Below are 13672 nucleotides of genomic sequence, written 5' to 3'. Positions count from 1 at the left end.
ACCCAACCACTAACCGTGAGTGAAAAAAAGTTTTTGTGTTATCATTCATATTCTCTGAAAAATGGCCAAAAACACAAAAATTCCGCTAGGGTATGTAAACTTTTGAGCCCAACTCTATATATACTGGATTGGACAACCACTGTGACACCACCCATAGGTCTGCTGTAGAGACCCAGAAGAGCTGTTTTGAAGCCCAAAAAGTGCTGCTCTGGGTGTCTCCATGTTGGCAGCGATTAGTCACAGCCAACCCCATATTTGGATAAAGAGGTGGCGCGTGGGGGAAACCCTGCATGACTATGGTGGGACAAATAAAGTCCCAACACATCCCTATCTTAGTGTTTCCGAACAAGCTAAGCTGACAGACTAACCTTAGTTTGAGTGTTTATTAAATCATCTTTTTCGGGACTGGGCGGTGGTTTTCTGAACCGTTTGCTCGGGTGTGGACATTAACAATTATGACCTGCTTATTTCTTCAGTAACCGTGGGTTAACCAGACCTAATGTCATCAAGCCATGTATAGCTGCAAATATTACTTATGCCATTGCAAAAAAAAAAAAAAAATTGTTCAGGAGAAATGTTGGAGGACAGAAAGAAGAAGTAACCACACAAGAAGCCATATTATTGTATATATTGCAGATATTTGTAAAAAAACAAAAAACAATGCTTGGATAGGACAGGCCGCAGTTATCAGCTGCAGCTCACTGCTTCTGTGGTCCTAGAGCTCTGAGCCTGAGCTGAGCTCAGTGACACAGATTAGCTGTCAATCTAAGCATCCACACCCCTAATTATGCATAACGTTTTGGCTTTAAACATAACGTGTTGTGTTTTGTTGTTAAATGGACAGGTGTGACATTGAGCTATTTCAGGGTGATGTTGATGGTACTGCTGACAGTGTTTTTTCCTAGTGTGGCATTGAGGCTGTGGCATTTCATTTATCACTCTCTATATAAGGACGCATGTGTGTGTTACAAATCTACAGTTTAGATTCTATCTAAACTAAATTTGATATGCTAATTGCTTCTGTCACTGGGCTTTGTCACTGTTTTATTTAACAGAATATTCACGTGTGTTCTTCTGTGCTATCCGTTATCAAGTTGTTCACCAATGAATATGGCTTTATACACCCTGACGAAAACCATACACCCTTCGGCCGAAGGTTTTTTAAGTGGACGTACGTGACTCCGGTGGGAAATACACACATGGAACAAGAGGTGAAGCTCTTAGCAGACAGAATATTTTACGTCCACTAATGCTTCAGCTGAACAGTGCTGTTTCTTGTTTTTTTTTTTTTTCTCTCTTGTTTCAGAAGCCATAACTGGCAACTGTCTTCTAGTGTTAGCGGAGGTTAGCCTGTAAGCTCGCCGTCGTGCTGATAATCATTTGAGTACATTTGTTTAATGAAGCTGCTGTAAATGAAGAAATTCATCAAAATATCGACAAATTGCGAAGGTGTTTTGCTTCATCATCCATCCACCTCAAGTTCCAAGCGCTGTTTTCTAAGCGAGGCGGAAAGAATTGTACGTGACACCTGATTGGCTGATTACTTGGGTGGAATGAAAAATATTACCTGTCCGCGAAAAGGGTGTATTGCTATTTATTCTTTAGTGTTTTATCCAATCATATTGGCGTATCATTTATAGGTATATGATAATGTTTAATATGCAACCAGCCAAGTCTTGACTGTAAATCACTTGCCAGTCCCAGCCAACCTGTAAAAGTGTAAAGTGGTGTAGGCAAGTCCCCACATGACCTGGGTGGGACAAACATGTTCCTATCTTCTGAACAAAGCTAATAGGCTAATCTTAGTTTGGGTGTTAGTAAAGCTTATTTTGCTGGACTGGACAGTGGTTTTGTTGATGGGTGGCTTTGGTGGAGTATTAAGGAATTAAGACTGCATTATTGCCTTAGTCAGGGTGGGCTGTTCGGGTTAGTGTGCAGTGGACCTAACGTCAGCTAAGCTACAATACCTGCTAACATGTTAATGCTGATAACATAAATAACACAAATTTCTCTCAGCAGAAATACTGTAGCACACACTTCTTTGATGATCCAATACATTAGGACAATTAAATGCACAACAGACCATATTATTACAAATAGTTGTAATATTATCTGTCACGTTGTGTGACACTAGTGAGTTCTAAAAGATGATGTAAATGAGAAAAGAAGACAAGTGAATGATTAAATCCACAGTGAATGACTGCTTTAAGGTGCTGTGAGAAACATTATAAATGAGTTTGCGTCTTCATTGTCACCCAGACCGTCTCTCATCTCGGCTTGCTCTTTAGCTTTTGACCTCCACCTCTTCTGGTGACCTATGACCCTTCTTATTGTGGTCCTTTGTTTATGGTGAGTTCTTCTCACAATGATCCTCGTTCTGCCATTTTTGGTTTGTTGCTTGACGTCTGCAGCATGAAACATTTTCCTCTGGTATTTCTCACTCAATCACTTTCTTAGTCTTTGATCATGAAGTTCACAAGCTCTTCGAATTGTGGATGTGCGTTTTTGGGGAAATCACCAGGCTGTGTCCTCTGATAAGGATGTTTTTGCCCAGTTCCAACTCTGTATCTCACTTGACTTTCACCGTGACTACTTCTAAGTTTCATTGCACCAGCTCATATTCACTAATTATTCTGGACAAAGAAAGCAGACATCCTATGAGAGAACAGACGTAGCTGTTGAAGCACGGATTTTGTTTTTCCATTAATTTTCAGCTTGAAGTGGATACCCACAGCTCGGCTGTGTTTAAATTCAGTCATTCTCGATGAGGATTAAAAGGTCTTGTAGTGGGCTGCCGGTGAAGGAATTTTAAGATACCTTGAGGTCATTGCAGAGTGATGGGCAGTTAAGGCAAATGCGGCAGCATAGCATCAAAACCCAGACTCCAGCGCATCAAAACAGATTGACGTCTCGTATCTCTTTGGGGGAGGAGCAGTTGAATTGCATGTCGGAATGACACCATTGCTTCTTATTGTTCCTTTATTGGCGATAATCGATGCCTGTGACAGGATCATTATCCTCTCTTCATCAGGTTACGAGACAAGAACGCCGCCATGTCCTTGTTATTGCAGGAGCTCATGTTTATGTTTCCCACGTGTCTCCTGGAGATGCTGTCTTATTGTAGTTTATACTGAGTGGGAGCATTGGGAACAGACAGTCTTAATTTTACAGGGACGTAGAAAAGAATCAGAAGCTGTTGACCTCCACCAACTGCCAAAGGACACTCTACATGTTCTTTCTACAGCTGTATGATGTTGGTACACTAACAGTAGTCCTGCAGCAGGTGAATGAGCAAATTCTCATTTTTTAGATGTTGGAACCAAATAAACTGATTTTTATTTTTCAGCTTGATATGTGACAAATAATGAATCACTCAAACTCTATCTCAGGTATGAGAAAGTTTGCCCACTTTATTGTTGGCTTTTCTTTATAATGAGGGACGTTGTGATCATGTGGTTCTGGGTGATGGAGGCTATTTGTACATCTTTTGTAATTAATGCACCATCAGGACAACCATCAAGTTAAGTTTATTAATACACAGTCAAATAATTTAGAAAAAAAAAATATATAAAATATATAAAAAAATATAGTTGAATTTAATAATTAATGATTAACAGATTAATCAACTAATCAGATCAATCACATTAGTTGAGAACTGTTTTGACAATCAGTGTATTAGGGGGGTTCCCTCAAATATCAAATTCTTTGACTTAAGTTAACATTAATACCTTTTGGTTTATTTTACTAGGTTCTTTACCTCCTATCTGGCAGTCAATTAAGTGTTTTTGGGTTGTGGACAAATCAAGATATTTGAAAGCATCATCTTGGGTCAAACAGCCCTGCGATAGATTGATGTCATGTCCAAGGTGTACCCCACCTCATGCACTGTCACTGCTGGGATAGGCTCCAGCCTCTCTCTGACCTTTAATTGGAGTAAGTGGGTATAGAAAATGAATGAATGAATGTTAGGTCAAACAATGATCGACATTTTTCACCACTTTCTGATATCTTAAGGACCTTACAAGTAATCTATTAATCAGTTGATTATTTTCTTGATTAATAGATTCTGAAAATAATTATTTGTTGCAGCCGTTGTCTCAAGATGTTCAGTCCTCAGTCGATGATTCTTCCAATGCTCTTGGAACCCATTTCTCAAACAAAAAAGCTCCAGCTCCTTGATATTCTTGACTTTCCGTTCCTAGCACTGTTTTCTTTAAAGTCTATGAATTATTTTCCAGATAATTTAAATCTGCGGACTCTTGAAAACCACTCAACAATGATTTTGATGATAATGGCACTTGCAGTTCAGATTATAAGTTCCCGTATTTCCACCAGAATAGATGTTATACAGTACTTCTACATATACTATATAGTACACTTACATTTTCAAGGTATGATTAAAATGCTGCAGTTCAAATTGGAGGGCGACAAACCAAAAAAACCTGAATTCTCTCTCAGCAGACACCGACGGCTTCTCCCACCTCAAAACCAGGAAGTTCTAATTCCACTGAGAGTGTAAGACGTCCATCTTCTTATAGACATCTCCTGATCCTTTTGGCTTTGGGTCTTTTGTCTTCTGGGGCACTCTTTTTAGAAATCAGTGGGAATTTTTCAGGCATGATAAACCCGCCTGGAATGATATAATCATAATGATTATTCATTTCTTTCTATAAGCAAGTCAAGAAGCTTAATTTATTATCACCTGTCCTGTCTGACAGCAGCACATTTAAATCTGTACAAGTTTTTGTTTAAAGTAAAATATCTGACTCTAATTCTATGACAAATATTTATCTTCTGGTTTTCTTACTGTTTGACTGCTAAACACTTACCCTGTGATTGGTAATGAAATCTTAACATGTATGGATTTTGGTCTTCTCATGGCAGTAAATTGAGACTCATTCTTATAATAATGGCTACAGATCAGTTGTTTGGTATCTTTTAAAACAGCAGACAGAAATTGGATTCTTTATAGCCATGGTATTTGAGCCCCATTCATATCAATTACTATAATGCATTGCGTCAAAAAAAAAAAGTTACCATAGCTGTCTACTTGTAAAAAAAAAAAATTAAATGGCTTTTTCTTCCAAAAGAATTGAAGGGGCAGGCGCCAGTGCAGCCACTATCAGGCTCCGTGTTTCCATTTTGGTACTCTTAATATGTTCATGTATACAGCCGCCTGGTTTATATGTGGCAGATGTTTTATTGCAGCGCCACGGCTAACTGCTGATTCACTGCCTGTATGAATGCCGGTGAAACCTGTGATGGAATTTGTGCATGCATATATGTGCACGTGTATGCCACATAGATTAGCAAACATGCTTGCAGGCTAATGTTAACATGCATTTCATAGATATGCATGAAATAAATGTTCTACAACATGTTTACCTGTGCTCTCTTTAGCTTTTGGTCCTTCTTATGCATCACAAAGCTTTTGACATTTGTAATATGATGCTCAGTTGCAAACGTTACGGGCCTAAACATAATGGCACTTAACAGTTGTAGACTGTTTTATGCAGCTGATAATTTTTATATACCATAGTTGCAGGTATATGGTTATATATACCTTGGCTACAAAATATCAATTTTCCCCTGCTGCACATATTCCATTTTGTCTAACGTGTTGTCAATATGTGTGTTAAGTCAGTTAGTGTCTATATTTTCATATAAATGTTTCTAAAGAACAAACAACTGCAAGATAAATTTGTTTTTGTTTTTTTGTTTTTTTCAATGGGTCAACACTTTACATACGCAAGACTCTGTACTGCTTCTTTGAATGGCAAGAAATGTTTCAGGAGATTCCAAAAAATAATGAAAAATAATGGAATTAATTGTAAAAGCTTCTGAAGGACTTCTTTAATGCAGGACGCCTATGGTTCTACAAATATGTCTTCAAATGCATATGCAAATATGCCCTTATTAATTTTTTTAGTAAGTCACCTAGGAGCTTAGAACAATTGTTGCATCAATTCTGGAAACTTTACGAATTTTCCATGGCTGTTTGAAGTTACAGTCGTCTTACTGGATGTAAACCAGTGACTGAAAATCTGATAATGGCTAAAAATTTAAATTTTTGTTCTAGCTTTTTATAAATTCATATGGACGTACAGCAGACATTATTTCAGACTTACACACATTGTTTGATAAGATGGAGTATGTGCAGTTGGGGAAAATTGAATTTCATAGTTTTTAGCTATGGTTCATGTAAATGTACCGTATTTTCCAAAATATAAGTTGCAGGTGTTTTTTTGTTTTTTTTAAAGGGAGGTCCTGCAACTTGTACTATGGTAAATACGGTATGTCTGCAGTTATACTGTATGCACAAAGGAAGAATGTACCATTTGTTCACCTTTTGCTATAATTTCAGAAATTTTCTCCAAGTTTGATTAGCCAAAATAAAAACTTTTTGGCTGCAGCATCAGGATCGCTGCTCCCACCTGCGGCAAAGACATTAGAAAATGCGATTGTTCTTGCGTCATAAATTTATATTAATGCAATCAACCGAGATGCTGTTGCTTAAAAGGCCCTTCACAATTTTTATTTCAAAAGCCTGTGCTGCCCATAACACAGGCATTTTATTTTACAGGGTGAGTGCTTTGTGTTGTTTATTAGTTTGGTGGCATGCGGGAAATCATGGGATTTTTCCTGGTTCATGGTGGAGGTTAAAATGCGACAACTCCTTGAGGTTCTTATCGCTCTTGCTCAATCTGTCTTCTCTCTTGCTATCTTCAGATTGAGAAGATCATGACACTGATTGGTGCAGGCATCGATTTTTCCAGAGATCAGCAATATGCTACACCAGGTATGGTATGAACATTATTACATTTTACTTGTGTGCAAACAGCCCCTCAGAAATTAAATGTTTTATAACTTTGTAATTCATTCTCATGATACAAATTGACTTTCCTGTAGCAACATCAGGTGAGAGTTTGAAGGGAAAAAGAGTGACCTAAGCAGTTTTTCCATTTAAGATCAGTGCTTTGTCTCGTCTGTTGTTTACCAGTGACATATTATTTATATATTGGAGCTCATACAATGAGTCCTCCAGGTGTAAGAGCAAAACCTCGAATTACACAGTTTGGACAGACTTTAGAATGCATTTGCTAACCTATGCACATCTTTAAATATCTGAGTTATGTGATACATGTGTCACATAATTTGGGAGTGTGCAAGACTTTGTATATAATCCGACTGACATAGACACAACTGATGACCCAAATGGAATGTTGGAGTTGTTCCTTGACTAAGTCTTGGAAGTTGCAGGGGATGCCATTTGAGTCACCAGTGTGGGGAAGCTGACAGCACCCTGAATATCACCCAGAGGAGTCATAGTACACAGCTAGATGGGAATTCCAGGCTGTATAGGGAGTTGAGAAAGTAGACTGTGATGAACCTGAGGGTTGACAAGGTGTTTATTATAGAAATCTTTGATTGGGTGACTCAGCATCTGTGGTCTAGTGACCTTGGCGTGCTTCCAAAGGAATCAAAGCACTACATTCCTCCAAGCCTACACCACTTCTCCTCCTAGTCATGGTGACTAGTTGTGTGGTACTGATACCTCTGCTGTCATGTCCAATTGGACTGCCTTCTTTAAGCAGTTATAGAAGTTACTGCTGGGATGTCTGAAAGTATTCAGATTGCAGGTAATCCAAACTATTGTCTTTTGTATTCAGTAACATTTCAATCAATTCAATCAATTTTATTTATATAGCGCCAAATCACAACAAACAGTTGCCCCAAGGCGCTTTATATTGTAAGGCAAGGCCATACAATAATTACGTAAAAACCCCAATGGTCAAAACGACCCCCTGTGAGCAAGCACTTGGCGACAGTGGGAAGGAAAAACTCCCTTTTAACAGGAAGAAACCTCCAGCAGAACCAGGCTCAGGGAGGGGCAGTCTTCTGCTGGGACTGGTTGGGGCTGAGGGAGAGAACCAGGAAAAAGACATGCTGTGGAGGGGAGCAGAGATCAATCACTAATGATTAAATGCAGAGTGGTGCATACAGAGCAAAAAGAGAAAGAAACACTCAGTGCATTATGGGAACCCCCCAGCAGTCTAAGTCAATAGCAGCATAACTAAGGGATGGTTCAGGGTCACCTGATCCAGCCCTAACTATAAGCTTTAGCAAAAAGGAAAGTTTTAAGCCTAATCTTAAAAGTAGAGAGGGTGTCTGTCTCCCTGATCTGAATTGGGAGCTGGTTCCACAGGAGAGGAGCCTGAAAGCTGAAGGCTCTGCCTCCCATTCTACTCTTACAAACCCTAGGAACTACAAGTAAGCCTGCAGTCTGAGAGCGAAGCGCTCTATTGGGGTGATATGGTACTATGAGGTCCCTAAGATAAGAAGGGACCTGATTATTCAAAACCTTATAAGTAAGAAGAAGAATTTTAAATTCTATTCTAGAATTAACAGGAAGCCAATGAAGAGAGGCCAATATGGATGAGATATGCTCTCTCCTTCTAGTCCCCGTCAGTACTCTAGCTGCAGCATTTTGAATTAACTGAAGGCTTTTCAGGGAACTTTTAGGACAACCTGATAATAATGAATTACAATAGTCCAGCCTAGAGGAAATAAATGCATGAATTAGTTTTTCAGCATCACTCTGAGACAAGACCTTTCTAATTTTAGAGATATTGCGTAAATGCAAAAAAGCAGTCTTACATATTTGTTTAATATGCACTTTGAATGACATATCCTGATCAAAAATGACTCCAAGATTTCTCACAGTGTTACTAAAGGTCAGGGTAATGCCATCCAGAGTAAGGATCTGGTTAGACACCATGTTTCTAAGATTTGTGGGGCCAAGTACAATAACTTCAGTTTTATCTGAGTTTAAAAGCAGGAAATTAGAGGTCATCCATGTCCTTATGTCTGTAAGACAATCCTGCAGTTTAGCTAATTGGTGTGTGTCCTCTGGCTTCATGGATAGATAAAGCTGGGTATCATCTGCGTAACAATGAAAATTTAAGCAATGCCGTCTAATAATACTGCCTAAGGGAAGCATGTATAAAGTGAATAAAATTGGTCCTAGCACAGAACCTTGTGGAACTCCATAATTAACCTTAGTCTGTGAAGAAGATTCCCCATTTACATGAACAAATTGTAATCTATTAGATAAATATGATTCAAACCACCGCAGCGCAGTGCCTTTAATACCTATGGCATGCTCTAATCTCTGTAATAAAATGTTATGGTCAACAGTATCAAAAGCAGCACTGAGGTCTAAGAGAACAAGCACAGAGATGAGTCCACTGTCTGAGGCCATAAGAAGATCATTTGTAACCTTCACTAATGCTGTTTCTGTACTATGATGAATTCTAAAACCTGACTGAAACTCTTCAAATAGACCATTCCTCTGCAGATGATCAGTTAGCTGTTTTACAACTACCTTTTCAAGAATTTTTGAGAGAAAAGGAAGGTTGGAGATTGGCCTATAATTAGCTAAGATAGCTGGGTCAAGTGATGGCTTTTTAAGTAATGGTTTAATTACTGCCACCTTAAAAGCCTGTGGTACATAGCCAACTAATAAAGATAGATTGATCATATTTAAGATCGAAGCATTAAATAATGGTAGGGCTTCCTTGAGCAGCCTGGTAGGAATGGGGTCTAATAGACATGTTGATGGTTTGGATGAAGTAACTAATGAAAATAACTCAGACAGAACAATCGGAGAGAAAGAGTCTAACCAAATACCGGCATCACTGAAAGCAGCCAAAGATAACGATACATCTTTGGGATGGTTATGAGTAATTTTTTCTCTAATAGTTAAAATTTTATTAGCAAAGAAAGTCATGAAGTCATTACTAGTTAAAGTTAATGGAATACTCGGCTCAATAGAGCTCTGATTCTTTGTCAGCCTGGCTACAGTGCTGAAAAGAAACCTGGGGTTGTTCTTATTTTCTTCAATTAGTGATGAGTAGTAAGATGAGGGCTTTTTTATAGAGCAAGACTTTTTCCAGGCTAAGTGAAGATCTTCTAAATTAGTGAGACGCCATTTCCTCTCCAACTTACGGGTTATCTGCTTTAAGCTGCAAGTTTGTGAGTTATACCACGGAGTCAGGCACTTCTGATTTAAAGCTCTCTTTTTCAGAGGAGCTACAGCATCCAAAGTTGTCTTCAGTGAGGATGTAAAACTATTGACGAGATACTCTATCTCACTTACAGAGTTTAGGTAGCTACTCTGCACTGTGTTGGTATATGGCATTAGGGAACATAAAGAAGGAAACATATCCTTAAACCTAGTTACAGCGCTTTCTGAAAGACTTCTAGTGTAATGAAACTTATTCCCCACTGCTGGGTAGTCCATCAGAGTAAATGTAAATGTTATTAAGAAATGATCAGACAGAAGGGAGTTTTCAGGGAATACTGTTAAGTCTTCAATTTCCATACCATAAGTCAGAACAAGATCTAAGATATGATTAAAGTGGTGGGTGGACTCATTTACATTTTGAGCAAAGCCAATTGAGTCTAATAATAGATTAAATGCAGTGTTGAGGCTGTCATTCTGAGCATCTGTGTGGATGTTAAAATCGCCCACTATAATTATCTTATCTGAGCTAAGCACTAAGTCAGACAAAAGTTCTGAAAATTCACAGAGAAACTCACAGTAACGACCAGGAGGACGATAGATAACAACAAATAAAACTGTTTTTTGGGACTTCCAATTTGGATGGACAAGACTAAGAGTCAAGCTTTCAAATGAATTAAAGCTCTGTCTGGGTTTTTGATTAATTAATAAGCTGGAATGGAAGATTGCTGCTAATCCTCCGCCTTGGCCCGTACTACGAGCGTTCTGGCAGTTAGTGTGACTCGGGGGTGTTGACTCATTTAAACTAACATATTCATCCTGCTGTAACCAGGTTTCTGTAAGGCAGAATAAATCAATATGTTGATCAATTATTATATAATTTACTAACAGGGACTTAGAAGAGAGAGACCTAATGTTTAATACACCACATTTAACTGTTTTAGTCTGTGGTGCAGTTGAAGGTGCTATATTATTTTTTCTTTTTGAATTTTTATGCTTAAATAGATTTTTGCTGGTTATTGGTAGTCTGGGAGCAGGCACCGTCTCTACGGGGATGGGGTAATGAGGGGATGGCAGGGGGAGAGAAGCTGCAGAGAGGTGTGTAAGACTACAACTCTGCTTCCTGGTCCCAACCCTGGATAGTCACGGTTTGGAGGATTTAAGAAAATTGGCCAGATTTCTAGAAATGAGAGCTGCTCCATCCAAAGTGGGATGGATGCCGTCTCTCCTAACAAGACCAGGTTTTCCCCAGAAGCTTTGCCAATTATCTATGAAGCCCACCTCATTTTTTGGACACCACTCAGACAGCCAGCAATTCAAGGAGAACATGCGGCTAAACATGTCACTCCCGGTCCGATTGGGGAGGGGCCCAGAGAAAACTACAGAGTCCGACATTGTTTTTGCAAAGTTACACACCGATTCAATGTTAATTTTAGTGACCTCCGATTGGCGTAACCGGGTGTCATTACTGCCGACGTGAATTACAATCTTACCAAATTTACGCTTAGCCTTAGCCAGCAGTTTCAAATTTCCTTCAATGTCGCCTGCTCTGGCCCCCGGAAGACAATTGACTATGGTTGCTGGTGTCGCTAACTTCACATTTCTCAAAACAGAGTCGCCAATAACCAGAGTTTGTTCCTCGGCGGGTGTGTCGCCGAGTGGGGAAAAACGGTTAGAAATGTGAACGGGTTGGCGGTGTACACGGGGCTTCTGTTTAGGGCTACACTTCCTCCTCACAGTCACCCAGTCGGCCTGCTTTCCCGGCTGCTCGGGATCTGCCAGAGGGAAACTAACGGCGGCTAAGCTACCTTGGTCCGCACCGACTACAGGAGCCTGGCTAGCTGTAGAATTTTCCACGGTGCGGAGCCGAGTCTCCAATTCGCCCAGCCTGGCCTCCAAAGCTACGAATAAGCTACACTTATTACAAGTACCGTTACTGCTAAAGGAGGCCGAGGAATAACTAGACATTTCACACCCAGAGCAGAAAAGTGTGGGAGAGACAGGAGAAGCCGCCATGCTAAACCGGCTAAGAGCTAGTAGCTGCGCTAAGCTAGCGGATTCCTAAAAACACGCAAAGTGAATAACGTGTAAATAATTTAGAGGTGATTCAGCAGAGGGAGTGCTTTAGTTAAGGCACGTGAAGATAACACTGTGAAACAAATCGTTATCTAGGTAACTAGATCAATCTAACAGCGCAGATTAAACAGCTAACAGATGCAGCAAAACACCGCTGTGCTCCGGAACAGGAAGTGATACAATACCGCAGTGAGAGCCAACCACCAGTAGAGGCAATAGACAGTCTTGTGGTTAGTTAGTTTCAAAATAATCATACCCAACTCTTCACATGTCACATAGGTGTCACACAAGAGATCTCATGTTTATAGCAGGAGAATGTCTGTGAAAACACTCAAAGAATTGTGGGACTTTGGAGATGTTTAACATTTAATCTTACCCACATACAAAAGGTAGATTACAACTGATTTTGCACAATATGAACACTTCAATAATTATGTTATTTACTCAAGTCAATTTCAGATCTATTCCCTGAAAGTTAATCTACGTGGCTGTGCATAATTAACAACCTTTAAGCCTCATAACAAGCCTGCAGCACAAAAGTCCACTAGTTCACACAACAGAATACATTTCAGATCATATGGAATGAGTTCCCTTTGGATGTTAGGCTGACTCCTTCATTAAAGGTTTTTAAGTCTCGCTTAAAAACACATCTTTTCTCTAAAGCATTTTAAAATTGTTCATGTTCTAGTCAGTGTTAGTCATGTTGGTCACTTTTACTTATTTTTTGTTTTATCTGTGTTGTATTTTATTAATGTCTTATTTGGAAATAAGAATTATTTTAGGAGGAAAGGAAACTGATATTACACTTTAGTCAGGCCTTTAAAATACTTTGTGGACTCTTTCCGTAATATGTTGTCAGTGGTTGAGATGATGTAAATCTCTCAAAATAAAGCAAAACATTACTCGAGGTGTGTTTTTGACGAGAATATAACATCATAACTTTATTACAAGCTCAAATGTTGATGTTGAGTGACAAAGGCCTTTTAATAATAACTCCAAGAATGAGTTCATGTTAGCTGTATCACAGTAGCTGTGTTGTCATGTTAGCTGTATCATAGTAGCTGTATTATCATGTTATATTATATCATGCTATCATTGTATGTATGTAAGTATGTTAGTATGATTTTTTTTTTCTACTTCTCTAACTCTCTCTTTGCATAGCTTTGCATGAATTTATATGTTCAGTTAGCTGTTTTTCAGTTAGCTTTATATACATTTAACTGTTTTCATAGCGATAAATACATTTTTAGATTCAGATAGTGTTATTTTAAGTAAATTTTAGATTGCTATCTTTATATTCATTTAGCTATTTGCATAGCTTTGCATGAATTTATATGTTCAGTTAGCTGTTTTTCAGTTAGCTTTATATACATTTAACTGTTTTCATAGTGATAAATACATTTTTAGATTCATATAGTGTTATTAAAGTAAATTTTAGATTGCTAGCTTTATATTCATTTAGCTAGTCACATAGCTTTGCATGAATTTATGTTCAGTTAGCTGTTTTTCAGTTAGCTTTATATACACTTAACTGTTTTCATAGTAATAAATACATTTTTAGATTCAGATAGT

General features: G+C 38.6%; 1 protein-coding gene across 11 annotated transcripts in view; it reads left to right on the top strand.

Annotated features, from left to right (window-relative positions):
- Window positions 1-13672, top strand: part of LOC117512702 (ankyrin repeat and SAM domain-containing protein 1A) — a 153152-nt gene that overhangs the window by 77851 nt on the left and 61629 nt on the right. For 8 of the 11 annotated variants that reach the window (XM_034172872.1, XM_034172879.1, XM_034172878.1 and 5 more), the window contains 2 exons: window positions 4459-4515; window positions 6730-6799. In XM_034172872.1, the coding sequence (XP_034028763.1) occupies window positions 4459-4515; window positions 6730-6799 (127 nt within the window). The remainder of the gene's footprint in view (window positions 1-4458; window positions 4516-6729; window positions 6800-13672) is intronic. The other 3 variants (XM_034172873.1, XM_034172874.1, XM_034172869.1) reach the window with 2 other exon arrangements.

Source organism: Thalassophryne amazonica, chromosome 6 (genome assembly GCF_902500255.1).
Source record: "Thalassophryne amazonica chromosome 6, fThaAma1.1, whole genome shotgun sequence".
Lineage (NCBI taxonomy): Eukaryota > Metazoa > Chordata > Actinopteri > Batrachoidiformes > Batrachoididae > Thalassophryne > Thalassophryne amazonica.
This window is presented reverse-complemented; position numbering and strand designations above follow the sequence as displayed.